General features: G+C 48.3%; 1 protein-coding gene across 11 annotated transcripts in view; it reads right to left on the bottom strand.

The window, feature by feature from the left end:
• Nucleotides 1–10,986: 10,986 nt before the first annotated feature.
• The window catches only part of TOR4A (torsin family 4 member A), a 91,158-nt gene continuing 74,861 nt past the window's right edge, over nt 10,987–27,283 (bottom strand). For 9 of the 11 annotated variants that reach the window (XM_078849143.1, XM_078849144.1, XM_078849145.1 and 6 more), the window contains 2 exons: nt 26,308–26,597; nt 10,987–15,007 (listed from right to left, as the gene is read on the bottom strand). In XM_078849143.1, the coding sequence (XP_078705269.1) occupies nt 13,690–14,970 (1,281 nt within the window). In that variant the 5' untranslated portion in view covers nt 14,971–15,007; nt 26,308–26,597 and the 3' untranslated portion in view covers nt 10,987–13,689. Of the gene's footprint in view, nt 15,008–24,527; nt 25,753–26,307; nt 26,598–27,283 lie in introns of those variants that run through there. The other 2 variants (XM_073314180.2, XM_073314181.2) reach the window with 2 other exon arrangements.

The raw sequence follows: 27,283 nt of genomic DNA, 5'->3' as shown, positions 1-27,283 counted from the left end.
ACTGCTGTTTGTACAAAAGCTTTTATCTAGTACAGTTCGTGCATAGATCTCCATGTGCTATACCAGGAGTTCAGTATTGCCATCCACATTCTACAGGTCTGGAAGCTGAGGCCTGGGGAGGGAATGACTTGCCCAAGGTCACCCAGCAGTCTAGGAGCAGAGCTGGGAATAGAAAATGAACTCGAGTCTCAGTCCAGGGTCCAGTCCCAAGAGTAGCCTTGTCGTTCTAGTGATGAGGGGACAGAAGCAAGTTCGGACATGTGCACAAGACCTTCAGAACACCCCCTTTGACAAGCATCCCCAGGACCTCGTTCAGCACTGCATTGCTCTCAGGCTGCAGGAACATTGCCACTGGCCTGGACAGCACTAGCAGATCCCTGGGGGTGGGTAGTTCCCCTTGGCCTGGACAGATCTTTTGGGGATGATTCAGTCCCCACAGGCTGGATGGGAGCAGAGCACAGGATGGGAAGAGTATTGGAAGGGGGCACACAGGGTGAGCATGGGGATGCAGACAGTGGAAGTGGAAAGCTGTCTGGATTATGGAAGAAGAGAAAAAAAGTGTTACACAAGGCTATGCTGGAAGCTCTAGCTGAACGGCCGGAAGGGGAACACAGGACAAGCCACTCAGACTAATTACAGCTCAGCCCGTGACTAATTACAGCTCTATAAGAATGGGCTGCGATGGTGGTTCATTCGTCAGGCAGGGCTCCAGGAGTGCTAGCAATTAAAGAGTGTTCGAGCAGCCTGGCGAGAAGAGCAGAGACATGCCATCCCCAACACCCTTACCACACGCTGCAGGCTCTTGAAGCAAATGGTAACCACGCCAACCACATACACAGGTGTAAATATTTACAGAACACAGCCACAGAAGGCCAAATCCATCTCTTGTGCAATCCTGGCGACTTCCTCGGGCCTGCAGCAGCGGGAATAGGCTTTTAACGACTTCTCTTGATCTCCGAACTGTAACTGTATCCACCCAGTGGGGAGGTGGCGGGAATGTGCTTCCAGGCACACAGATCTGACCCTGCTCCCTCTCCCCATGCAGCATTTCATTTCCAGCCCAACACAAAGGGGTGATTCTGAGGAAGCTTGTCTTACCGTCACCCACCAGTCCTGAGTCATAGGGCACCCTGAGAAAGACAGCAGGGACTAAGTATCTGTTCAGCCCCTGTCATCAGAGAAACCTTCACACATCCCCTGCTCTTGGCTTGCAGACCTGCCCCAGAACCTGGATCTGTCCCTTTAAACTCTGGCAGTTTCATAGACAGTAGTGTCTGGTCTCAATGGACATAAACACTTCATGCCGAGGTAAATCTCAGTTCCTGCACAGCAGCTTCCTCACTGTGGTCCTGACCTGCTGAGCAGTGCCTGAGAATGCTAATGCCCAGCAGAGACAGCAGCTCTCCAGCTGGCTGCTGGTGGGTTTCTGGGGTCAGTGCGAAAACATGGCAGAACCTTTGCGACCCCTGGCTAGGCACTGGAATCCAGGACCTGCTCTTGGGACACATTTGGTTCAGCAGTCACCAAGGCCAGAAGGGACCATTGTGATCATCTAGCCTTGACTTCCTGTATAACACAAGCCACTGAACCAAGCTATCCCCCTAAATAATTTCTAGAGCAGATCTTTTAGAAGAACATCCAGCCTTGATTTAAATTTGCCAGCGAGAGAGAATCCACCACAACCTTTGATAAATTGTTCCAGAGGTTAATTACTCTCACTGTTAAAAATGTACATCTTATTTCCCATCTGAATTTGTCTAGCTCCAACTTCCAGTCATTGGCTGATTAAAGAGCCCGTTATTAAATATTTGTTCCCCATGTAGATACTTACAGACTGTAATCAAGTTATCCCTTAATCTTCTTTGTTAAGATAAATAAATTACGCTCCTTGTGTCTCTCACTTTAAGGCAGGTTTTCTAATCCTTTAATCATTTTTGTGGCTCTTCTCTGAACCCTCTCCAATTTATCAACATCCTTCTTGAATAAATTTGTTAGTCTCTAAAGTGCCACAAGGACTCCTCGTTGTTTTTGCTGATACAGATTAACACGGCTACCACTCTGAAACCTTCTTGAATTGTGCACATCACAACTGGACACCATATTCCAGTAGCGGGTACAGAAGTACCAAATACAGAGGTAAAATAACCTCTCTACTCCTATTTGAGATTCCTCTGCTTATCCATCAAAGAATCGCATTAACTCTTTTGGCCACAGTGTCATGCTGGGAGTTCATGTTCAGCTGATTATCCACCACAACCCCAAAATCTTTTTCAGAGTCACTGCTTTCCATAATAGGGTCCCCCATTTTGTAAGAAAGGCCTGCATTCTTTGTTCCTAGATGCATATATTTACATTAAGCCTTATTAAAACATGCATTATTTGCTTGAGCCCCGTTCCACTAGTGATCCATATTGCTCTGTTTCCGTGATCTGCACTCTTTATTATTTACCACTCCTCCAGTTTCTGTGTCATCTGAAAACTTTATCAGTGAGGATTTTATGTTTTCTTCCAGGTCATTAACAAAAATGTTAACTAGCGTAAGGCCAAGAACTGATCCTTGAGAGAAGCCACCAAAAACATGTCCATTCTATGATGATTCCCCATTTACAATTTCATTTGTACAGAATGTGTATAAAGATTTATGGATATGTGCTCAAATTATGTTCTTAAAATGTGTTTGGCAACCAACGCATAAGCAAGTCTGCCTTAGACAAAGGAACATGTATTTGCTTGTCTGATCAGCCTGGTCAGGCAGAGACAATGAAGGTACATTTATAGAAAAGTTAAACAAACTCATCAAACTAGCAAGTGGAGGAGATAGCCTCTTACCTATTATGATGGGAGGAGACTGCAAAAATTAGCATGGAATCAGCCTGCTGGTTGACACAGCAAGCTGAACTCACAAAAGCGCTTCCTGCCTCCTGGAGCAGGATCAATGAACTTTGGGAAGATATAAGGAGAAAAAGCCATTTTGGCATCCTTCATCTGATGAGACAAAGGAACTGAGCACTTTGAGATCTGTGAAGCACCCTGGCCAGATAGTCCAGTCAGCCAGACTGGAAAAGAGACTTGGTGAGAAACACTTATTTGAACAAGAGAATCTAATTTGTTAAATCAGGTTTTAGTCTTAGACGCATATTTTTATTTGTGTTTGCTTGTGACCCTTTCTAACTTTATTCCTGAAACCAGGAATCACTTAATTCTATGTCCTTTTGTTAAATAAACTTATATTGCTTTTACTATAAGCCAATTCAGTGCACTGATTGAAGGGAAAAGTGTGTTAACTCCAGTGATGCTAACAGGCTGCATTGTATTGTCTCTTTAAATGCACAATGAAATTAACAACTTCTATGATTGTTTAGTAAGGGGGCTGGACAGTACAGAAAGATGTCTCTGGGAGACTCAGCAGTTAGGGTTCATTTTCCCCCGGCCCCCAGTCCTGCACCTTGGGATCCTCCATGAAGGCTTTAACTTGAGACAGGACATAGATGCTGTGCCAGGGGGAGGAGGCAGCCAGCCTTCCACGTGGCAGGCTGATGATTCATGGGGGCTGAGTAATCAGAACCCCTCAGGCTGGTCTCTTTAACACTGAATGTAAAGGGAGGTCATTTCCTCTCCCAGAGAGGGGGCATGCAGGGCAGAGGCAGATGAAGGTTTCCTGGGGCCCTGGGCCAGATCAAGGGGTGGGGCCCTGGTGCCAGAACCGTGGCCCTGCCCCATGCCTTCCACCTGTGGTCCTGCCCCCGTTCTGCCCCTTCCGCCTGTGGCCATGCCCATATCGCCACCCCCTTCCACCTCTTCCCCTACAGCCTGGCCCTGCTCACTCCTTTTCTGTAACATTCCCTGCTTCCCTCTTCTTAGCTGATCAATCCCAGGTGGTTTGAAGGTCGCTATCTTAAAACAAAAAAACTTCAAATCCAGACTCCAGCGAGAAACTGCTGAATTGGAATTCATTTGCAAATTGGATACTATTAATTTAGGCTTAAATAGAGACTGGGAGTGGCTAAGTCATTATGCAAGGTAGCCTGTTTCCTCTTGCTTTTTCCTACCCCCCCCCCCAGATGTTCTGGTTTAACTTGGATTTAAACCTGGAGAATGGTCAGTTTAGATGAGCTATTACCAGCAGGAGAGTGAGTTTGCGTGTGTATGGGGGTGGGGGGGATGTGAGAAAACCTTGATCTATGCAGGAAATAGCCCGACTTGATTATGTAAAGAGTTGTCACTTTGGATGGGCTAGCACCAGCAGGAGAGTGAATTTGTGTGGGGGGGTGGAGGGTGAGAAAACCTGGATTTGTGCTGGAAATGGCCCACCTGTTGATCACTTTAGATAAGCTATTACCAGCAGGACAGTGGGGTGGGAGGAGGTATTGTTTCATGATTTCTGTGTGTATATAAAGTCTGCTGCAGTTTCCACGGTAAACATCTGATGAAGTGAGCTGTAGCTCACGAAAGCTCATGCTCAAATAAATTGGTTAGTCTCTAAGGTGCCACAAGTACTCCTTTTCTTTTTGTGTGTATATAATGTCTTCTGCAGTTTCCATGGTATGCATCCGATGAAGTGAGCTGTAGCTCACGAAAGCTCATGCTCAAATAAATTGGTTAGTCTCTAAGGTGCCACAAGTACTCCTTTTCTTTTTGCGAATCCCAGGTGGGGCACTGTTCCCCCCAGCTGCTGCTTGGCAACCTCCGCTCCTCTTCCAGTTCTTTTCCATGGTCCTCTGTTCGGACCCTGTAGCATTTGGCCCACCAAGCTGCTCTGGCAGTGAGCTAATGACACTCTCCAGGCTGGCACCAGGGCTTGTGCCTCAACGGATGCTAAACTGCATACAGCAAAACCCCCGGCAGAAGGCTGTGAGACAAAAAGCAGTGAAACAATCACAATTTCAGGGCGATGACATAGCTCCCCCCAAATCAGAGCGCCATGTGCCCTGGGGGCAGCCGGATGGCCAGGACGGTTGGAGTGGGAGTACTGCAGCCTCCACGCCGTCACTGTTGTTGATTGCTCTTAAACCACAGGGACCCCAGATTCTAACACAGGCTGCTACCTTCATGGCAGCAGGGGTCTGCCCTTTCTCCCTAGGGCTCTGCAGGGTCTGCTGACCTCCAAGTGCTGCCCCGGTTTTGTTGCTGGGACTCTGCCCCCTTCCCCTGCCCCATGTGCTCCAACATGGCCTTTATAATCACTACCCACTTCCCTTGAGTGCTAGGGCTCTGCTTCAAATCAGCCCAAATGCTCTAATGTTACACAGAGCGGTGCTTTGGTTCACAGCTAAGAACAGCGGCAAAAGGGATCCACAAGACGTAAAAGTGATCAAACCAAAACTGCCTCAAACTCTCTCCGGCAGTAATTATCTTATCTGGCCTCAGACTGATGAAGGAGCCTTGTTCAGAGCCAAGACCAGCAACAAACCCCTGATGATTCTCCACCATTAGAGGATGGCCCCCGCAGTCAAACATTGAAGAAAGTATTTGCTGAGCACAAAGAAATGCAGGAACTGGCTGAAAAGTTTGTTCTGCTGAATCTTATTTAAGAATCAACTCCCTCTCCCAGGGCGAGTGCCTGAGCCATCCACAGAGAGTGTCTGAACTTGTACAGTGTTCTATTTCTGGAGCCAGCGGAGAAGGAGCTAGACAGGCAGATTCAGAGGGCTCTGATGAAAACACCTCTGTCTGCTGCACTGGCTTTATTGTTCTGGCTGCAAAACTGAAATTAATGGAAAAGTGAGGCTGCGCACTGGGAGCGGGGAGAGTACCGAATATTTAAAGAGACAGGACATCACATTTGTCCGCCTTGCTTTAAAAAGCTTTGTAAGCACGTATATGTTATCACTCACACGGCTAACATGAACCAGGATAAAACCTAACTAAACGTTGCAGGTGGACCATTACAGACTTTTAAATTGCAAGGGATTATTCTGCCCTGGAATAGCAACCCACTAATTAAATTTACAAATTAAGGTGCACAACTAGTTTTTGCACTCACTTGGGATAACATGGTGATAGTGGTGTGGCAATTTCCTGAACAACAGGAACAGTTGGTGGTAAGGAATCAGCTGTATCTGGTACCAAAGTTTCTTCCATCAAAATTAGGAGTTGTAAGAGCAGGAAGTGCTTCTGGAACATCCCCGGACTCTGGTACTAGTTGAGGCTTCAACTGGTCCTTAACGTCATTTCCATAAAATGCCATTGGATAGTTTTACCACAAATGAAACAGGTCCCGTGCATTTTACAAGTTCTCCAGGTACCCATTTCATTCCACAGCTGTAGTTGTGTGTCCACACTAAGTCTCCAACTTGAAAAGAATGATGATGAGTTTCACATCACTGATCAATTTACGTATCTTGGGATTTGGCCATATGTGAGGCAACATCAGGATGCAGCAGGCCCCAACAGGTACACAAAGAACACTTCAAGGAAAGAGTTGGTGGTGACTCCTGGGTAAGTAGCATGTGGTGTGTTCCTGTAGACAAGTAAGAAATTGTCGAATTGCTGCTGATGACTCAGAATAGGCTTATTAATTTTTAAGGCATGCTTAAGTGTTTATACAAAGCATTCCACTGTCTGTTTCTAGCAGGATGGTAAAGAGCTGAGCATATGTGATATATTCCATTTGAAGCTAGGAACCTCTGAAATTCTTCAGAACAGAAACCTGAGGTTCATTGTCATTCACTAACTGTAACAGTAAACCATACTGGATGAGCAAGGTACAAAGATGTCCAATGGTCTTAGTAGCTGTAAGAGAAGTCATTCTGAAAGCTTTTAGCCATTATGAATGAGTGTCAACTATGACCAAAAACATATAGGGCCAGAAAAATCCACATGAATACATGCCCAAGGAGTCTGAGGCCATGACCAAGGGTGTAGATAAGTGGGGCCAGGATCATGCTGCATTTGCTGACACCTAGTACAGCACTTCACCTTCCTTTTTGTCAATCCCTGGCCATCAGACATGACTTCAGGCTATGGCCTTCATCTGTACAATGCCACAATGACCTGCATGAAGAGCTTCCAAAACCTGAGACTGGAGTGATTTTGGAATGATCACTCACATTCCCCATTAGATGCAACCATAATTCACAGATAAGTCACATTGACATGACATGAATTGTGTAAACTGGGGATTCTTTTGATCCAACATTGTACCTTGTAGTACCATCCCCTTCACAAGAGAAAGTACACCATTCTTTATTGATGTCAGTATTAGTGATGGGTAACCCTATCCATCAAATTGAGATGGAACACTTCATCTGACATTTCTTTGGGTTGATGAGAACTTGGGCAAGGCAGGTGCAACTGCCCGTCAGCATTGCTGCGCTGAGTCCCTTTATGGAATTGAATAACATCGGAATGAGCTGAAAGTAGCAGTGCCCATTGTTGCAAACGAGCAGCAGCTAATGACAGAATTGTAAAGTATAGAGTCTAGCTCTGGAACTTTCGAATTCCAAAGATAATGCAGAGGGAGTCAAGTGATCCAGTGACTTGCAACTGGGAAAAAAAAACCCAGATCTTGAAATGCTTGGGCCTAACCTTTAACCATCCTCCCTCCACACCAGGCAACATTTCCACTGGTAAATAAAGTGCGTCAAATTCTGCCCTGAAATCAGTGGAGTTAAACCAGGCCCATCAATTCAAAACCCATCTGCAGTACGATCATGTGCCCAGAGGTGGCCTTTACAAGTCATTCCTCAATAGGGTGACCATGCTTCCCAAAGGGAAAATGGGACACCGTGTGGGGCTAGCCCAAGCCATCCCCTGCCCCCATGGGGCTGGTCCAAGTCACTCACCCGAGCCCCCCGTCCTGCACGGGGGGCAGGCAGGGCTCAGGCTAGCAGGGATGCACATACTGGATAGGATGACCATATTTCCCAAAGGCTGGGGCTGGCATCGCTGCTCGCTCAAGCACCTGCCTGCCCCCGACCTGAGCCCAGTCTCCCGCCCTGCATGGAGCTGGCATCGCCACTTGCCCCTCATACCCCACTTTTTTGACAAAAGTGGGCATTTGTCCCGTTTGCTTTTACCAACTGATCAAGAGCAAACGGGACAAATGCCCACTTTTGCCAAAAAAGTCAGGAAGGACAGGGACAGCACTTAAAAAAGGGACTGTCCTGGCCAAAATGGGACTTATGGTCACCCTCTTCCTCAATGACCTGCACATAACCAAGTCAATTATCTCAGCCCAGGGTCTCATGGATGAACTCCCAGCTGAATGCACACAGGCAGCTCAGTGACCGCCGGAAAGGAGAAACAGAGGAGGCTTAGTGAGGGCCCAGCGTTTTTGCCTGTACAACAGTCGAATTTCAGTGTTCTGAACACCACGGGAATGGAGGTTGTTCGTAACTCTGAACAAAACGGCATGGTTCTTTCAAAAGTTTACAACTGAACATTGACTTAATACAGCTTTGAAACTTTACTATGCAGAAGAAAACTGCTGCTTTTAACCATCGTAATTTAAATGAAACAAGCACAGAAACAGCTTCCTTACCTTGTCAAGTCATTTTCTTAAAACTTTCCCTTTATTTTTTTATTAGTTTACTTTTAACACAACAGTGGACTGTATTTGCTTCTTTTTTTGTCTTGCTGCTGCCTGGTTGCATAGTTCCAGTTGCAAATGAGGTGTGCGGCCGGCCATTCCGTTCGTAACTCTGGTGTTTGTAACTCTGAGGCTCTCCTGTAGAACTTTACTCGTGGTGACTAAAGGCTCTGCCCTCCTATAGAGCCTTCCATCTGGGAACCACAATGTGATTTACAAACATGAATGCCTCCGAGCTGCGTCTGTACCATTATCCCCATTTTACAGAAGAGAAGCCGAGGCTCCGAGACAGGCAGTGACTTACTCAAGGTCACACAACGAGTTCATGGTAGAACAGGGGTGGGCAAACTTTTTGGCCTGAGGGCCACATCTGGGTGTGGAAATTGTATGGTGGACCATGAATGCTCATGAAATTGGGGGTTGGGATACGGGAGGAGGTGGGGGCTCCAGCTGGGGGGGGGGGAGGCATGTGGGGTTGAGGGGCAGGAGGGTGCCCTGAGCTGGGACCGAGGGGTTTGGAGGGTGGGAGGGGGATCAGTGTTAGGGCAGAGGATTGGGGCGCAGGAGGGGGTCAGGGTTGCAGGCTCTGGGAGGCGCTTACCTCAAGCAGCTCCTGGAAGCAGCGGCATGTCCTGCCTCCGGCTCCTACTTGGAGGCGTGACCAGGCAGTTCTGCACGCTGCCCCGTCTGCAGGCATTGCCCCTGCAGCTCCCAGGCAAAGGGAGCTGGAGGGGCAGTTATTGGGGCAGAGGAGTGTGCAGAGCTCCCTGGCTGCCCCTACGCATAGGAGCCAGAGCAGGGGCATGCCACTGCTTCTGGGAGCCATGCGGAGGCATGGCAAACGTGGAGTAGGGCAAGCCCCCGACCCCGCTCCCCGGCAGGAGCTCGAGGGCTGGATTAAAATGTCTGACAGGCTGGATACAGCCTGTGGGCTGTAGTTTGCCTTCCCCTGTGTAGAACCTAAACGAGAACAGAGATTGCCTGATTCACAGTGCTCCAGCCACTCATGCTCTCCCTCTAAACACCTAATAGGAAAGTGAGGCAGGGAAGAGACAAATTGTATACTGGTCAGGGCATTCACACTGAAAAACCCAGGATCTGGGCTTAACTGCACAAAGACAAAGAAATCCATGATTCAAATTAAAAACACCAAATGACGGTCCATCTCCAATGTGAACCTTGGCTGCACTGCATTCTGCATGCAGGCCTGGCTGGACAGCTACGTCTCAGAGCCCAGAGGAGAAGAGGGTCCAGGGTTACAGCAGCAGGAAGGATGATGGTGTGGTGTGCTAGATGTAGGTGGAGGAGACAGAGAAGAGCGGTCAGGGAGTGGAGTTGTCCCAATGGAGTGTGTAATGGTAAGAATGCCAGCTGCGGGGGGGCCGAGGCCACAGGCTGGGGTGGCAATGGTGGCTGGAGCAGAGCAGTGGGGAAACTGAGGCAGCAGGGCTATCAGTGGAGGAGAAGCAATGGCAGGTGAGGGAATCAGAGGGAGCAGTAATGGGGGTTGGGGCTGTCAGGGGCAGCAGTGGAGATGGGCGGAGGGCGGGGAAGGACCAGGAAATATGAGAAGGTCGCAGTGTGGCTGAGAGTGCTGTGTGGGATCGGGGCAGCAGTCCAAGCACTGCAAGGGTAGCAAGGGCCAGGCACTGAGGTGGCAAATGTAGCAGACAGATCTATCAAGGAGTGACACAGTGGAGTTGGGTAGCGGGAGCAGGGAAGGGGGCCAGGTACCAGTGGAGGGAAGGCTGAAGCAGCTGGGGGTAGTGGCTGGGGGGAGGGGCATGAGCCAATAGGGGTGTAGTAGTGGGCAGCAGGGGTGAGCTCTGGGGGAGCATCAGGAGGCAGCAGGGGGAAGCCATGGGGCAAAACAGACATGGAGCGAGGTGGCAGAGAGAGCAATGTGTTGGGGGTGCCTCATACAGGCAGCAATAGCCTGTTGTCATGTCAGGGCTGATGGAGACAGACACAAACCCCGGCTTTTTTTCTTGAAAGGGAGTCATTATTACGGCTGGATCTCAGAAAGTTCCCACTGTGCTTGCTCCAGATTTTCAGAACAGCTGCCGGAGAGTGAGCCCTAAAAATTCAAAACCTTGCAGAATGATTTTTGAGTGCCAGTGAGTGAGTGGTGGTTGGGCTGCGTCTTTCACCATGGAGAGGAGACAAGCTCCTCATGAACCCCAGCACTTGAGCTAAAAGAAGCACTCACGTTCGGCACTTAGGTAGAGCCAGCCTCTTCAGTTCAGCTTCCGGACAACAGACACACACCATGCCTCATGCTCATTCACTGGCGTCAAGGAGAAAAAATCCCTCTTGTTGAAATCAAAGGGACAGGATCGGACCCAGAACTTCCATTAAAATGTACAGCTGGGAAAGATTTTTGGTCTGAAACCTTTTTTTTTTCTGATAGATGCAGATTTGCATCAACTGAAACATTTTGTTTCAGTTGATGCCCTTCTCCAAAAGAAAAATCAAAACATTGTTTCGACATTTTCCAAATGAAATATTTGGGGGATTTGATTCAAAAGGACTTTTCTTTTTGAAATTGACTTCCATTTTATTTTTAGAATATTAAAAAAAATTAAAAAAAAAAAAACCAGCTCCAAACCAAATTTTGATATATATTTCAGAATGCCCAGTAAAAAAAAATCCATTATTCATATAATTCTAATGAAATCAATGCAAACAGGATTGGGCCTATACAAAAAATATCACCAACACCTTTGCTTAATTACATGCTATTTTCATCAATTCTTCCACAGCACAGGAATGTTCAAGGAGAGTTAACTGTACAGGAAGTGTGAAGGCAACAAACTGATTTTGAGCTAGACGGAGATGCAGAAAGGTTAGACAACAGACAATATTTCCAATCGGGGGAATATTATAAAGACCTGGAACTCCAAGGCAAGTGTATACATTTCCTTCAAACTTTGCTTGTATCAGATTTCCAAGCTAGGGTTACAGCAGGACTAAAACAGGGCTGCTGGTGGCAACCGTTAACAGTAGAGAGGTACTGTCACTCCAGAACAATGGCATTATAATACTTTTCAGTGCTGTTTCCTCTCCTATGCCTCCTGCAATTTAATATTTTTGTTTTTGACGGCTGCTGCACAGTGAGGACAGGTTTCACAGAGCTGTTCACATGATGCCCAACACTTGTTCTGGAGTAGTTTTTGAACCCAGCAATGTGCATCAACAGTTCAAAATGCGCATTACCTTGCATCTGTGAATTCCCATTTACGGGCTCTCTAGATAATCAGTGCTGTGAATTGTACGCAGAAACAAACAAGCAGCAGAGTTTATACCAAAGGCCACATGAGGAAGACCTTAATAAGCAGGCAGCTGCATTCTCCACTAGCTGATGCTTCCAAGTAGTCTTCAAGGGTAGTCCCAAGAAAAGTGTGTTGCAGGAATACAGCCTGGAAGTGACATAGGCACAGTCTGCATCAGGTATAAAGGGCTACAACTTCTAAGGCAACCAGAGATGGTAGCACATATTCCAGGAGACTGCTGTTGCCGGGGAATCCAAGAGCAGCAGGGGAGAAAAAGAACCCAAGAATGCATAATTCTGACACCAAAGATCAGTGGGTAACAGTCACAGTCTGCATCAGCTATTCCAAATGTTTCCCCTACATGCCAGCATCATCTCTAGCTTGGCTAGACTGATCTTAAGCCAGTTAGCCTTTATCCCAGGTCCAGCCAGACCCCGGAAAGGCAAAGAGATTGCAGATTCTGAGTTTGAAGACAAGTGAGACCCAGCTAAGTGTGCTGATGAGACTGTCACCCCAAAGATCTCCCCATCTCCCCGACATTAAATCGCTCCTGCCGTGTACATATACTGGGGGATTTATTCTCATCTCCTAGACTTGTTGACACATCACCGATGAATAAACTCCTGGGCACGTGTGTAGGAGGGACACCAAAGAGGTCACAATATGACTGGAGGCTGTCTACACAACAATGTAAGCCTTGGGTTAGTGGGCCTCGAGTCAGCTGACCTGTGTCAGGGAACCCTGGGCTTGAGTGTCTACATTGCATTTTAACCCCAGGTTAAGGATTTTCTGACCCGTGCTCAAACCTAGGGCACTGGCATCCACACTGCAGGGCACAGAAGTTTGAGCTAAAATGAAGGTATCAGAGGAAAAACACTCCTTCACTGCCCACACACACACTCACCCAGCCTGACTGCTGCTGGCTGCAGAGCGGTGAAGTGCATGGCCGAGGCTTGGGGTGAAGCATAGCTCCTGCCGCACCCCGGGAGGCAGGGATAAGGGATTCCCAGGAGGCTGTGGGGAAGTTTTGGGGGCTGGCTCCTACTCACCACCCTGACAGTGCACACTGCCCGGGTGCCCCTGCACATGCAGCCCCAGGGAGGGCAGGGTGGGCCCAGGAGCAGGGCACAGAGAGCAGAGAAGAACCAAGCTCCGCCTTGCACAGAGGGCGAGCGGCAGAGCTTCTGGCTCAGCCCGGCCAGCAGAGGGATGCCCCCGGGAGCCACCTCCCACCTGCCAGCTTTGCTCCCTGCTCCGGGCAAACGTCGCGCAGTAGTGAGGAGGAGCCGGAGCAGCTACTGTGAGAGGAGCAGAAACAGGGAGCGAGCTCTGCCAGGCAGTAATAGTGCTTCCAACTGCTGCACTGGCTGCTTGCAGCGCTGCTCCTCTGCCGCCGGGAACTCTGGGATACATCCAGAGGACTTCCAGACCTAACTCAAGTCGGGGTCGCGTGCACACAAGAAAGCAATAGGGCTCAGATCCTCCAGCCCTGCAGGGTCCTAGGACCTTGGGTCTGGAGCCCTAGGCTAGCACATTTGCAGTGTGGACACAAGGGGGTTTGGCTTGTGCCTGGGCTCAGACCCGGCCTCAGAGAGATATCCTGGCCTTAGTCAACAGGGGATTATTTGCAGGACAGTGGGAGTTCAGTGACTCAAGTCCGATAAATCAATAGGAGAACAGAGCTCATCTTTGAAGCAGTGACAGCTGCTGTTCTGCCTCCTGGAACCCTCTTATAAGGTGGTCACTGGGATAGCTTCATATCTGTCCTCTTGAGGAAATGCATCTTGGGCCAAAATCTGCTGTCAGTCATGCCAGTGTTCAGCCAGGCTATCTCCACTGAGTGCAAAGTGCTGAGAACAGGATTCGGCCTCTTATTTATGGTTACTGCTACAGTAGATTGACTTTGGCTCCGACCTGCTTGCAGCCAGTTATGGCGTACTCCCTGCCTGCTGTAGTGTAATAGCTGAGCTGGCTAGCTAAATTCTCAATATGGCTCTGATCGGGATATAGCCCTTCCCGCATCATCTCCTCCAAGAAGCAGTTTATGACATGACTCTTCTCCAACAGACCAAATGGGATGATGTCAGCAGACTTCCAAAGAGGGTGGAAGTGGATCAGAATAGGCTGGATAACATACAGCAGTTCTTCTCTTTTTCTTTGCTGGTGCAGAAGGTCAGTGGAAACATTCTGGAGGACAAACGTCGTGATTTCATTGCCCCCTATGTTGCTTATTAGAATGTAGATGGCATTGAGGAACTCGTTGGTTTGGTTTGGTTGGAAGAATCTGCTGAGTGTATCCAACAGAACTGGAGACATGAGCTCAACCTCATCCAGAATAAACAATGGTATCTTCTCTTCTATTTCTGCTCTGGTGACCATCTCAGAAATCTTCTCAGACAAATCCAATTGGCAAGCAGGAGTAGCCTCCTTGTTTGGACAGTGGTGCATCACAAAGTACTGAAGCACAAAGTCATTGTCCATGACTGAACGGAAGTGTTTAGCCAGCAGCCATCCAACATGGCTCTTTCCAACCCCAGGTGGGCCATTGAAGGAGATCACTAATGGCTTGTTGTGTATGTGGGTGGCCAGGTATTCGTTCAACAATTCCATAATCCTGTCCACGGCCACCTTCTGCCCAAATACTTCCCGGTGCATGGTTTTCTCCAGCCCATCTAGGTCATACTTCTGAAGGTTGTCATCCAGATTCTCAATAGCATTTAGTATCTGGAAGCAGATGATGCCAATGAGCAAGAGAAGGCAGCGCTTTGCTTTACTCTTTTGCTCTGCTGGAAGGTACTTTTTGGAGCTTTCTGGATACAACACCACCCTGGACTTCCTGCGGCTCTTCTTCCGTTTGTATTTATTCAGAGCTGACTGGTCCACAGAAGTGTCAAAGGTGAAGTATTGAGAATTGGCAAAGGTGGCTTGATTAAAGAGGGACATCGAAGGGTTATACAGGTTTGTTTGGGTCAAGGAAATCTGCCTTTGAAGAAGCCTAGTTTGGACCAGCTCTGGAGATTGTTCTCTGGGAAGGTTCAGATGCAGGCGGTTTTTCTTCAGGAACTGGACTTTTCGTCGCAGACGGATGACTGCCCGCATGGGAGAGGAAAGCAGAGAGATCTTCTTGGGAGCTGTGGGAGACTCAGTGCTGGACTGACTTCCATCCATCTTGCTTTCTTCTCATAAACCATTCAAAGTGTCTTCTCTAAAAAACACAAAGACAGTGCGAAAATAAATGGACAAAAGAGCAAGAGGTGACTTGATCATGGTGCATAAATACCTCCCTGTGTAGAAAATATCAGGTTCTTTTATCTAGCAGAGCAAGGCAGAACAAGAACCAATGGCTGGAAGTTAAAACCAGACAAATTCAAACTAGAAAGAAGGCACACATGTTTAGCAGTGTGGGTGATTAACAACTGGAACAATTCACCAAGGGCAGTGGTGGATTCTCCATCTCTTTCAGGAAGATGCTTTAGCCACACACAAGTATTCGGGCTCAATACGGAGGCAACAGGGTGAAATTTTATGGCTGTTGAGCTCAGGCTAGATGGTCTAATAGTCCCTTCTGGCCTTAAGAACTATGGATTTTGAGAGAAAGAAGCTGTTAGAGGTGCACCCTCTCAGGGGCTGCGTATCAATCTAGGTAATATTATAGCGCCCATCACTCTGAGCACCCAATGGACTCATTCATATTACTGAACTTGTCCTCACAACACCCTGTGAGTAGGGAAATGCTATTATCCCCATCATACAGATAGGGAACTGTGGCCCAGAGAGATTAAGTACCATAGTTTGCAAAGAGCTCAGCACCCACCATCAGGGCCAGTTTTTCAAAAGAGCTCACCGCCCATTTAGAGACCGAAGTAAATGGCCAGGTTTTCAGAAGAGCTGAGCATGCTGGGTGCTGCGTTGTTTTGAAAACTTGGCTCCAGTTGTAGATGCTGAGCACCTGAAAACTGAACTCCGTGCAACGCACCCAAGGTCACACAGGAAATCTCTGGTAGAACTACCAATTGTGTCCAGATCACCCAGGCTTAAATCCACTCTTCCTTGACTAGATACAACCATACACACACGCAAAGAAAGAAAATGCAGGACATACACAAGCAAACATACTCCACACACTGAAAGGGAGAAACATCTAGGTGTAGGAACCCACATGTGTGCACACACACACACAAACAGAAGCTGTTGGACATACAAACAGAGAGAAGCTTATAAATGCTGGAGCTGTGCAAGCTAGTTAGTTGACAGATAAGGTGCCAGGAGATGGTACTCAGCAATATGTAGCACAGGTCCTGAATTTTGTAGGATCAATAAAATTGTCGTTGTGTACTGCAAATAGCTTGGGACGTTACTCATAACATTAGACCAGAACCTAAAACACCAACATATGAATCACTGGGACGATCAAACGAAACACAGTAACAAGTTACACTGCCCAGATCCCTGCCCTGAACTATCCAGAGACCTCCCTGCAGTGATCCATGTTCCTTTCCAGCAGTAACTCAGGAAGAAGTTAAACAGGGGCTGCAAAAATAGAGCTTTTTAAATTTTTAAATGAGTAGGTCCAGAAAATTTATATCCAAGAATTTTTTAAGAGCTGACCAAGGAATTCTCTGGACTGTTAAAGTGGATTTTCTATAAGGCTGGGAACACTCAGCAGGTTCCAGAAGACTGGAAGAAAGCTAAAGTTGTGCAAATATTTTAAAAGGGTAAACGGGATAATCCAGGTAATTACAGGCCTGTCAGCCTGTCATCGATCCTGGACAAACTAATGGAGCAACTGGTATGGGATTCAATTAATATTAACAATTAAAAGAGCATAATATAATTAATGCCAATGAACATAGGATTATGGAAAACAGATCCTGTCAAACTAACCTTATATCTTTTTTTTATAAGATTACAACTTTAGTTTATAAAGGTAATAATGTTGATGTAATACACTTAGACTTCTGTAAGGCATTTGACTTGGTACCACATGACACTGGACACTTTGATTAATAGATTAGAATGATATAAAACTAACCTGGCACACATTAAATGGATTAAAAACTGGCTAACTTATAAGTCTCAAAATGTAATTGTAAACTGGCAATCAAGTCTAGTGGGGTCTCGCAGGGATTGGTTCTTGGCACTACACTATTTAACATTTTTATCAATGACCTGGAAGAAAACATAAAGTGATCACTGATAAGGTTTGCAGATGACACAAAAATTGGGGGAGTGCTAAATAACAAATTCTCAGGAACTGAAAAGATGTCCCAGCCAAAAGCAACTAGGAAAATCCTCACCTTACTGTGGGAGAGACAGAGCCAGCATTGGCCTACACAGCATCCTGCCAGTGGATTAGGAATGGACAGGAATGACAAATGGAGACAGGACATCATTCCCCAGCTAGTAGGTAGCCATCAGAGGGTGGCTCTTATTGAGCTCTGACAGGCGTCACTTGTACAGTACATCGAATTCAAGTGATCACCTTTCACCCAGTCGGATTCCCAGGCTGTTGGGACTCCTTCACCCACCACTGAAATGCAACCACCTCTGGGATGAGATTGCAGCAGCCACGCTACACGAATACCCGTTTGCTCCCGTCCGGGGGTGAGGACTAACCTATCCCTAGGTACTATGGCAGGAATGGACTGCAGGCCACTCACTCCCTGTCCCCAGCCAGGGGCTGCGCCGGCTGCTCCCCGGGCAGACTGCAGGCCACTCGCTCCCTGTCCCCAGCCAGGGGCTGCGCCGGCTGCTCCCCGGGCAGACTGCAGGCCACTCGCTCCCTGTCCCCAGCCAGGGGCTGCGCCGGCTGCTCCCCGGGCAGACTGCAGGCCACTCGCTCCCTGTCCCCAGCCAGGGGCTGCGCCGGCTGCTCCCCGGGCAGACTGCAGGCCACTCGCTCCCTGTCCCCAGCCAGGGGCTGCGCCGGCTGCTCCCCAGGCAGACTGCAGGTCACTTGCCCCCAGGCCCTAGCACATGCGCACCTGCGGGAAGGCAGTTTGGGAGGCAGCGGGGCCAAGGAAAATGCTGCCCGGCTGCGCCATTTAGTGGCCAGTGGTTTCCAGTGGCACACACAGGAAACCAGAGAGCTCGCCGGGCAGTGCAGAGCCAGCAGCCAGGCGCGGCGGGGAGCTCCTGCACTTTGCTGAAGCTCTCCTGTGAAGGGCCCGCAGCCAGGGCCTGCTGAGTGCCACAGGAGAGCCTGGTGGGGTGGCACAGACGGAGGTTGCAGGGAGACTGCCTGGGCCGCTGTCCGCCTGTCCCTGCAGCCCAGCCAGCTCCCACCTGCGGGCACTGCCGTGCTGCCAGCCTCCCCCGCCTTCCCCAGCTCGGCTCCCGCCCACCCCGCGGGGCCTAACGGCACCAGGAGCCCGAGTGCTGGCCTCAGCTGGCCATCTCCATCCTCGGCCTGGTCCCCCTGTGGGAGCCCTGGACCCCTGTTCAGCGCAGGGGCGGCAGACATGCCTGAAGGGCTGGGGAGCATCCTGGCTGGGACCACTGCGGGGGTGGAGAACTGCTGAGGGGCGCCCCTGTGGGAGGAGCAGCAGCTGCAGCATGTGCAGGGGAGCAGGCGAACTGACGGGGTGTCCCGGGGCGAATGGCAGGAGCAGCAGCCGGGGGTGGGGGGGGCAGGGGAACCTGGCTCCAGCCCCACTGGAAGCAGCAGGGTGAGGAGCAGAACCCTAGAAGGGAAGACAGGCCCCAGAGGGAGGGAGAGCGAGGAGACTGGGCAGATCAGCCAAGAGAACCTTGGCCCAAGTAGCGGATGGCAAGGGGCTACCCCTCCTCATCTGACCCCTTCACCCACCGAGCAACAATCGTTTCTTCCCCCTTCCCAGACCATGCACCTGGAGGAAGCACCTCCATGGGGAGAGGGTATTTAATTCTCAACCCCCTTGTCATTTCTTGGCCTAAGCTCAGGCTGCCACAAAAGGGGACAGTTAGTGCCAATTGGGATGACCTTGTAGACACAGACCCCACAGGCCAATGAATGGTGGGAGAGAGAGTCTCCATTATGTGTCACCCTCTCACTCAGCCTGCTGGTCCCCCCAAGCTCTTTGCCAGGGCAGAGCATACATTTGCTTTTTGCCATCTTTCCATTTCGTTTGTGGAAGCCAGAAACATCTAAGCCACCTCTTGGTAAATGATTTATTCACAAGCGGTTTTGTTTCGCTATCATGAGAGTAAATCATGAGTCATTCACCACAAAACAAATTAAAAGACAAGACAACAAAACTGCACGTAGGGACAGTAAGCACTGAGGAATTCTGCCCAGTTCTCTGCCTCCAGGGAAGTTCGCCTCCAGCTGGCCTTACTCCAGTTACTCCTCTACTTTCTTCAGGCCTAGATATCACAGAGGTTAAATATGGCTTAAGCAAGCTTGGGGAGCGAATTCATTCTCCCCCACTTCCTTCTATGAGGAGTACTCTGCTTTTCGAATAGTTGAGAGTTCCTAATTATTCCCTGGATAGTTCTGATTGGTAGATGTCTCACTGTAACACTAACTTTATTAGCCCTTCATCACTACAGCTGAGATCCAGCAAACTCTGTGCATGCAGGGAGTTTGAGGAACCATGTCACACAGACCTGTTGGAGACACTTATATTGCCAACCGCAAATGTCCAAAAATCATTAGGTCTACCAAAAATCATGATACTGGCTTTAAAATCATGGAGATTATGTACAAATAATATGGTGTTCTTTTTATGTGCCTTTTTGAGCCTGTCGGGTGCACTGCGGTCACATTTTGAAGCTTTCTCTACATCCATGAGGGCTGGAAAGTAACTTTTTCTATAAGACTGAAGGCGGAAATCATTGCATATCCCACTTGACTCCAGGAGCCGGGACTTTAAGGAAACAATAATTACCATGAGACTCAGGACAAAAATCACAAGAGTTGGCAACACTGAATATTTATTACCATGAAAGTGAGTCTATGGAACTTATGCCGGATAATGTCACCTTTAGGACTTTGCCAGAAGTAGCAGAACCAGTTAGATCAGATGTCTATGAGTAACCAGGGAAACGCCATGGGACAAGCCAGGAAGTGAAAGTCATTAAAAGCGAATGGTCCGGAGAGATCCTATTGGGCAGAGGGGAGTGCACAGGTTCCTAGAGATGCCTGGAAATGGAGGCTTCCCTGCACAGGCATAGGGCCCTGTCAGCTCAGTTTCACTGTTTCTTCCCCATCTCACAAGCTTTGGGTTTGGATGGCTCCCTGTGAGCAAGCATGTGAGGGAGGGGACAAGCTCCATCACTAAGGCTCCAGCCAGAGAATCTCAGACTGTCTTGCCATGTTTCACCAGGAACTCAGTGCTACAGGGAGAGCCCAAAGAGCCCCGGCCCACCACAGCATGGTTCCCTGTCAGGCCTTGAGTGGGGGGTGAAGCGCAGATCGCACTGCCTGGAGGTGCTGGGCCTTGGATCTCACCACTCGTCTGCCATGCTGTGTCACTGTGTCCCATACGCTTTTGCACTTTCTGTTAGCAGAGACCTGGCGCTGCCCTTATCTGTCTCCCTGGCTGGCTGAGAGAGTTAAGAGGAGTATGCTATGGCCAGTGGTAACGACAGTAGTGCTGGATGTGAGGCTTGTGTGCATCTTCAGGCCATGGTCCATAACCAGACGTCAGCATCCTAGAGAGGGAGATTTTCATGGAGCCAGAGGTAGACCTGACTTGGATGCAATACGCTTCTCTTGCATAAAGAAAGGGTTCCTGCTCCTGCGTTACATCTGGGGAATCACAAAGTTAACTGTATGGGGGTTCTCCTCCTAAGAGTGTTAGGGTGAAGTTGCGGGCGTGTCTGGGGCGCAGCTGATGGAGCTGTTTGATGCCAACACACTCAGAGCCAAGGTGAATGTTTCTCTCCACTCCCCCCATTTGATGCTGATTTGCCAGGTAACTGTACTGCCCAGTGGTAATGGATTGATCTATCTAATGCTGACTGTACTTTACCATGCCGTATGTAATGGTAGTAACTGCAGTTTTCGAGCCAGGTGCCCTGTGTGTGGTGTGTTTGGGTGACTGCTGGAGACTAGGAGGAGCCTAGAGCATAAATGCAGACAGCACCCAAGCTCTCCTGGGAAACCCTGAATATGGCTTCAGGTCTGTTCAGTTCAGCATGTTTGCAAAGCTGTAAATCTAGGGTGACCATATGTCTCATTTTGGCCGGGTCAGTCCCTTTTTTAAGCCCTGTCCCGGCCATCCTGATGTTTTGTGCAAAAGTGTGCATTTGTCCCGTTTGCTCAGTTGCGTGGAGCGGGGCTCGGACGGGGCAGGAAGTCAGTAGCAGGAAGTCAAGAGAGCAGCGACGCCAGCTGCGCACAAGGAGGGAGGGAGGCTTGGGCTAGCCCCATGTGGTGTCCCATTTTCCCTTTGGGAAATATAGTTACCCTATGTAAATCCTGTTTTTACAAACTGAGCTCTCCAAACTCTCCCCCCCCCATGGTGTGGGTGTGGCCCTGATTCAAATGGTACGTGCAGTGGTGGGATGGGGTAGAAGGCAGAGGGAAAGAATTCAGTTTCTGAGGATTGGTAAAGAGCATGTCCATTCCGTAAGTAAGGTAGACACAAGATGAAGTAATGAAATATTCTGAGTTAGAGTCTGGATTTCTGATCCTTAGCACTATTGTCTTAGTACCTTGGTTTTGACTGGATTTTCTGGGTCCTGTGCTGATTGGCTGTTTGCTTCAACCCTCCTCTCCACCTCAGCTCCACCAATCCACACCTGTCCCTCTCACCCTCCTTCCCTTCAATCTTCTTTCCATATAGCTGACCCCCTCCTAAGTAACACCCCCCACAAAAAAAATCATGGCACTACCATGCCATTTGCTACCATCCCTCTGCTGGTGTGTTCTACCCATTTCCCTGTCCTGTCTGTCTGGTCTATTTAGACTGTAGGCTCTTCGGGGCAGAGATCGTTTAATACTCTCTATTTGTAAAGCACAGAGATTGATGTGCGGGGTGCTTGATCTGCAAGGATACTCTGTCCCATTTGGGATTTGCCATGAGGGTGAGAATGATGATAGCACAATGGGACCCTGTTCTGAGGTCGCCCATCGGCACTACTTTCATAAACACAATTGATAATAATTCCCAAATTATTCTAGAATGGACATTTCTAAACAAATTAATAGTAAAACTAACACTAAATAGGTCAGGTACTCAATACAAATTACCCAGCACTGCTACAGCTAGTTTGTTCTTATACTTCACTACTTAATTGGTTTTAATGTCAAAACTCAACAGTTCAGTAAAATTTTAGCCAATGTTGTAATGAATTCACTAATAAATAATGAGCCTAGCAAGCAAAACCAACCACCATGCAATCAATCTTAGCTTTGAAACACGCTCAGCAAAGAAAACTGCAGTCGTAGGTACGCAAAACAAACCAGGAATCTGCGACCAGAGGAGCTCTGTGATCAAGGTGACAATAGAAGTTCCGTCACTCACGAGTTTTTAGCCATACTCTAGGTCAGAGAAGTTGAATTAGATACTGTGAGAAAACTGCACGAGTTTTACCTCCACTGCAGCCTCTCCATGACACTCCCCAGTGGAACTGCACTGACAATACATTAGGGAGATTTGCTCTTAATAAACATGCCACTATTAATATTCGTGCGGTGCTCTAAGGCCTCAGCCATTTATTGGATGAGGCACTATACAAATGTACAGTAAACCTCAGTCCCTGCCTCCCAGCGCCTACAACTTCAAAACAAGGCACAATAGAAGGCTGACTGAACAAACAGGCCAGGGAAAGTCAATGGGAGTTAGGCACCTAACTCATTTACATGCTTTTGAAAATCCCACTAGGCACCTATCTGCTTCTTTCGGTGCCTAAACACCTTTGTAATTCTGGCTCTAAATGCTTGCAATTTTTACCTTAAAACAGCTCCTTTGAAATATTTTTACTCATTTGCATTTTTGTGTCACCCTGTATCAGCCAAACAAAGCCACCTAGCACAACAAACATCCATACGTAGGTAAATTTGCACATTGGCTCCTTCAACAGGTAGGGTGGCCAGGTGCCAGGTTTTCAACCAGAAAATCCAGTCGAAAAGGGGACCTCACAGTGTCTTGTCAGTACTACTGACAAGTGCGGTTACTGCAGGTGGGGGAGGCGCCGGATCATCACCCACGCCAGCCCCTACTCAGCCGGGGCTGTCTCCTACCTGCATCGGACAGCTGCAGCTCCCAGCCCCGGCTCTGCAGGTGAGTCCCTCCTGACCCAGGCTCACGGGGGGTGGGGGAAAGCAGCAAGTGATGGGAGGAGGGGAAAAAAGAAGAGAATGGGGGCGGTGCCTTGGGGAAAGAGGTGGGGCAGAGGCAGGGCCTCAGGGAGAAGAGAGGGAAGGGGTGGGGCCTCAGGGGGGAAGAGGCGGGATGGGGGAGGTTCAGGCACTTCTGCTGGAATGTCCATTTTTTAAATATTACAAAGTTGGCAACCCTATCAACAGGCAAGATAGTGAAATGTTTCAGAAATTAACATGGGTAGAAAACTGCTCAAGTCTCTGTCAGTGAAACCAATGGAGAAGGGAATGTAATTTATAACGCCACACTAGAAAAGGAGCTCTTATGTGACTGAGTTTACACGAGAGGATTTTAGGAAAGTACCATCATCAATTCAGCTGAAGCTCAGGAAAGCCCGAGGGTAGACAGCACTATCTCTGCTTCTTGCATTTTTATCATCATGTTAACTAAACCTGCAGAAACGGAAATTAACAGTTTTCCAAGGATGTCTTCAAGAAAGTGCAGAATTAGATCCCAAAATGAGACTATACTGGCCATTCAGGGGGAAAAATAGTGATTGGTAGAGCTGACTGGAACATGGAGCTTGTTGAAAACTCAAAAAATTGAGATCCTTTGGCTGAAAACCAAAAGCTGGAGGGGGACCATAGGCAGGTGTCATCAGAGTCACTGGTGGAGGAGACAGGGTAACAGATGAGGAGGGGGTGGAGGAAAGTCATACTGTGTCTTGTCAAGGCTGAAGGTCAGCCAAATGGTGGGCAAAGACTGGGGTGATGGGAGAGTGAATAAGAGATGGCGCTGGTAGGTGTAGGACAGTGACCCTTAGGGCCCAGTGAACCAGGGCGGGAGGCTGATGCTCCCCCAACCCCACCAAACAAAGTTATCCCTCCCCCAATTGAACAAGGAGGATCCTTCTCCTTTCCCCACCAAATGGGGACAAGAGCCTGGCCCCTCTCCCAGCTGCCCAGTCAGACCGACCCCTCCAAGCATCTCTATGTGTCCTGTCCCTCCGAGAGCCAAACATCTTTGCACTCTGGCTCTGGTGGCAACAGCCTTGTTTCCTGCCCAGCTGTTTACAAGTGAACTGAAATGCTGCAAAGGTCTGCCAGCCATGGGGCCTCCTAGCCCCACTGCACCTCCTCCCTAGATGAGGAAATAGCCCAGGAGGAAATGCCAGCCAGTGTAAAGACTCCGTTACAATCACAGAGTTTGGCCTCTGTGGGCTAAGCTGCCGTTTCAGTCCCTGTGCTGGGGCAGCCTTGGCAAGGAGAGGAAGTGGCACTGCAGGGACGAAGTTGGAAGAATGCCATGGCTCAAATGTGGCCCCACACAGTGAACACAGCAGTCTGGGGAGAGCTAGATACCACCTGGCCATGGGGACAGAGCACGCATTAGGGGGCCCTTGGAAAAGAAAAAGGCAACTCTGAGAGAGAGCAGGAAGGGGTGGGGAGAAGAGCATGAGAGCAAGAGAACAATTACCAGGGAGCTTTTTCTCTGGGTCTCACTGGGAGAACATCACTCCTTGTCCCTGCCTGCAAGTCAATGGAGCAGCAGCAGCAATCCAGGCAGGGTAAGCAGGGGACTCTGTAGCCGCAGACTCGCTGGCTGTCCCACTGAGCACCTTCACATCTGTCTAAAAGGACTTGGTCAGGGATTAAAGAGGAAATGACAAGCGGGAGTGGCCCCTATCTCCAGCGCGTCCTTCTCCCAGCTGCACAAGACCTTATCTGTATCCTATTCTGCAGCTGTGTTTGCTGCTGGCCTGCTCATGTTCTCTGCAGCACGGACAGCGTATTCACACACTGACGGCTGCACACAGGCTGCACCGTGTTTTACTCCTGTTCTCTAAGCTGTTCGGAAGCAGGTCAGAAATATCCCCTCATGGGTAGAAGGAGCATTAAGAAAGAGGCAGCCATGACGCAGAGCAGCGTGCGAACAGGGAGTGGGGCAAGAGACAGGCAACATTATTGCCTACATCTGGAGGCATTGGAAAATAAACAAGAACAAATGCTTCCAAGTTCAGGCTCTGCTGCTGCTCCAGCTGCACAACGTTCCCTGCAGCCTCGTGCCTCCGAATCCACTTGCAGGTAGGCAGCCATCCAGAAAGCGCAGCAGCAGGGCAGGCATGGGCCTGCCTAGCACAGCAGAACGTGGGGAAATTGGGCAGCAGCCACAGAAAATTAAAAATTATCTGCCATGAACACAGCCTGAGGGGAAAGGGGCAAGGCGGGGAAGCCAGGCTGAGCACATAGTAATGCCAGACGGCATCAGACCCGTGGTCCACGTACCCTGTCCCCAGCAGTGGCAGTAAAGTGCCAGGAATCTTGCACTAGGCAGACACAGGATGCTTTCCCTACTCGCTTTAGGGCACCTCCTAATCCCACAGAGTTAGAGACTGGTTTAAGGCAAGAAGCATGAGGTTTAATAACTCCTCCAAAACTTGTTAGCATGAACTGGCTGGGATGATTTAGTTGGGGATCGGTCCTGCTTTGAGCAGGGGGTTGGACTAGATGACCTCCTGAGGTCCCTTCCAACCCTGATAGTCTATGATTCTATGACAAATCTGGGTATTCTTGTTAGTCATATAACTGTCCAATCCCTTTTTGAAATGGTGGCTAGTTTACATATATTTTAAGCATTAAGTGTCAATATAGCAGTTATATAGCATGAATTAGCCTGTACCTTTGTTATAATCCTGTTCACATATGCTAAGTATCCCATAACACCTAATATTAGCTGAGGCAAGTTTTGGCTTCAGTAGATAGGGAAATTGTCAGTATCTCGACATACAGTTGTTTCCTTATAGCAACAGAAAGGGAGTTACTCTCACAAATCTGTTTATATTGGTACTGGCCTAGGAAGTGTCTTCATGCCTCTTAGTATCTGGAATGCATGTACCCAGAACAAAGATAAGAGGTACACTATGGTACCAGAAAAACAAGATAAAAAGCTAATTGGTTGACTCTAGTTTAAAATCACATATATGGTACCTTTTACTGGTAAACATGTAGGGTATGAAAAGATGGCTTTAGAAGTGTAACTTTGGAGAGCAAACCTTCTGCATAAGGTGAAAGTAACATCACTGCACAGGACAGCTCGTCAGACACTGAAACCATACAGAATTGTTTTCCTGTGCCATATTAATAAACTCGACTGACACTGGTTATTTGGCCTCTGGAGTAAATTTTATAATGAACCAAAATGTGGTCAAGCAACTGACTATACAATTTATCAACAGAGCAAACTTCCATGGACTTACCTAATTCTTTTTTGAACCCAGTTATACTTTTGGTCTTCACAACATATCCTGGCAACAAGTTCCAAAACCTCCTCTATTGACACCTGAATCTGGGACAGTTCCTTAGATTTGTCACCTAAAAAGAATGGCTCAAGTGTGGGAATCTCCCTCACATCCTCTGCAGTGAAAACTAATGCAAAGAATCGTGTTAGCTTCTCTGCAATGGCCTTGTCTTCCTTCAGTGCTTCTTTAGCACCTCGATCATCCAGTGGCCCCACTGATTGTTAGGCAGGTTTCCTGCTTCTGATGTGCTGTAAAAAAAAAAAAATTGCTGATCATTTTTGTCTTTTGCTAGTTGCTCTTCAAATTCTTTTTTGGCCTGCGTAATTATACTTTTACTCTTAACTTGCCAAAGTTTTTGCTCCTTTCTATTTTTCTCAGTAGGATTTAACTTCCTGTTTTCCAGGGATACCTTTTTGCCTCAAACACTCTGCTGTTTAGCCATGGCGGCATTTTTTTGGTCCTCTTACTGTGTGGTTGTTTTTTATTTGAGGTACACATTTAGTTTGAGCCTCTATTATGATGTTTTTAAATAGTTTCCATGCAGCCTGAAAGGATTTCACCCTTGTGACTGTTCCTTTTAATTTCTGTTTACTAGCTTCCTCAAGTTTGTGTAGTTCCCCTTTTTGAAGTTAAATACTACTGTGCTGGATTTCTTTGGAATTTCCTCCCTTGCAAGGATTAATTACATTATGGTCACTATTACCAAGCAGTTTAACCATGTTCAATATCTTCATAAATGATCTGGAGGATGGTGTGGATTGCACCCTCAGCAAGTTTGCAGATGACACTAAACTGGGAGGAGAGGTAGACAGCAGTTCTGTCTAGTTCTGTCTAGCAGAGAGCTAGACAGCAGTTCTGCAGAAAAGGACCTAGGGGTTACAGTGGATGAGAAGCTGGATATGAGTCAACAGTGTGCCGTTGTTGCCAAGAAGGC

The sequence above is a fragment of the Lepidochelys kempii genome, chromosome 16 (assembly GCF_965140285.1).
Source record: "Lepidochelys kempii isolate rLepKem1 chromosome 16, rLepKem1.hap1, whole genome shotgun sequence".
In the NCBI taxonomy this organism is placed as follows: Eukaryota; Metazoa; Chordata; order Testudines; family Cheloniidae; genus Lepidochelys; species Lepidochelys kempii.
The sequence above is the reverse complement of the archived record's forward strand: the minus strand, read 5'-3'. Positions and strand labels throughout refer to the sequence as shown.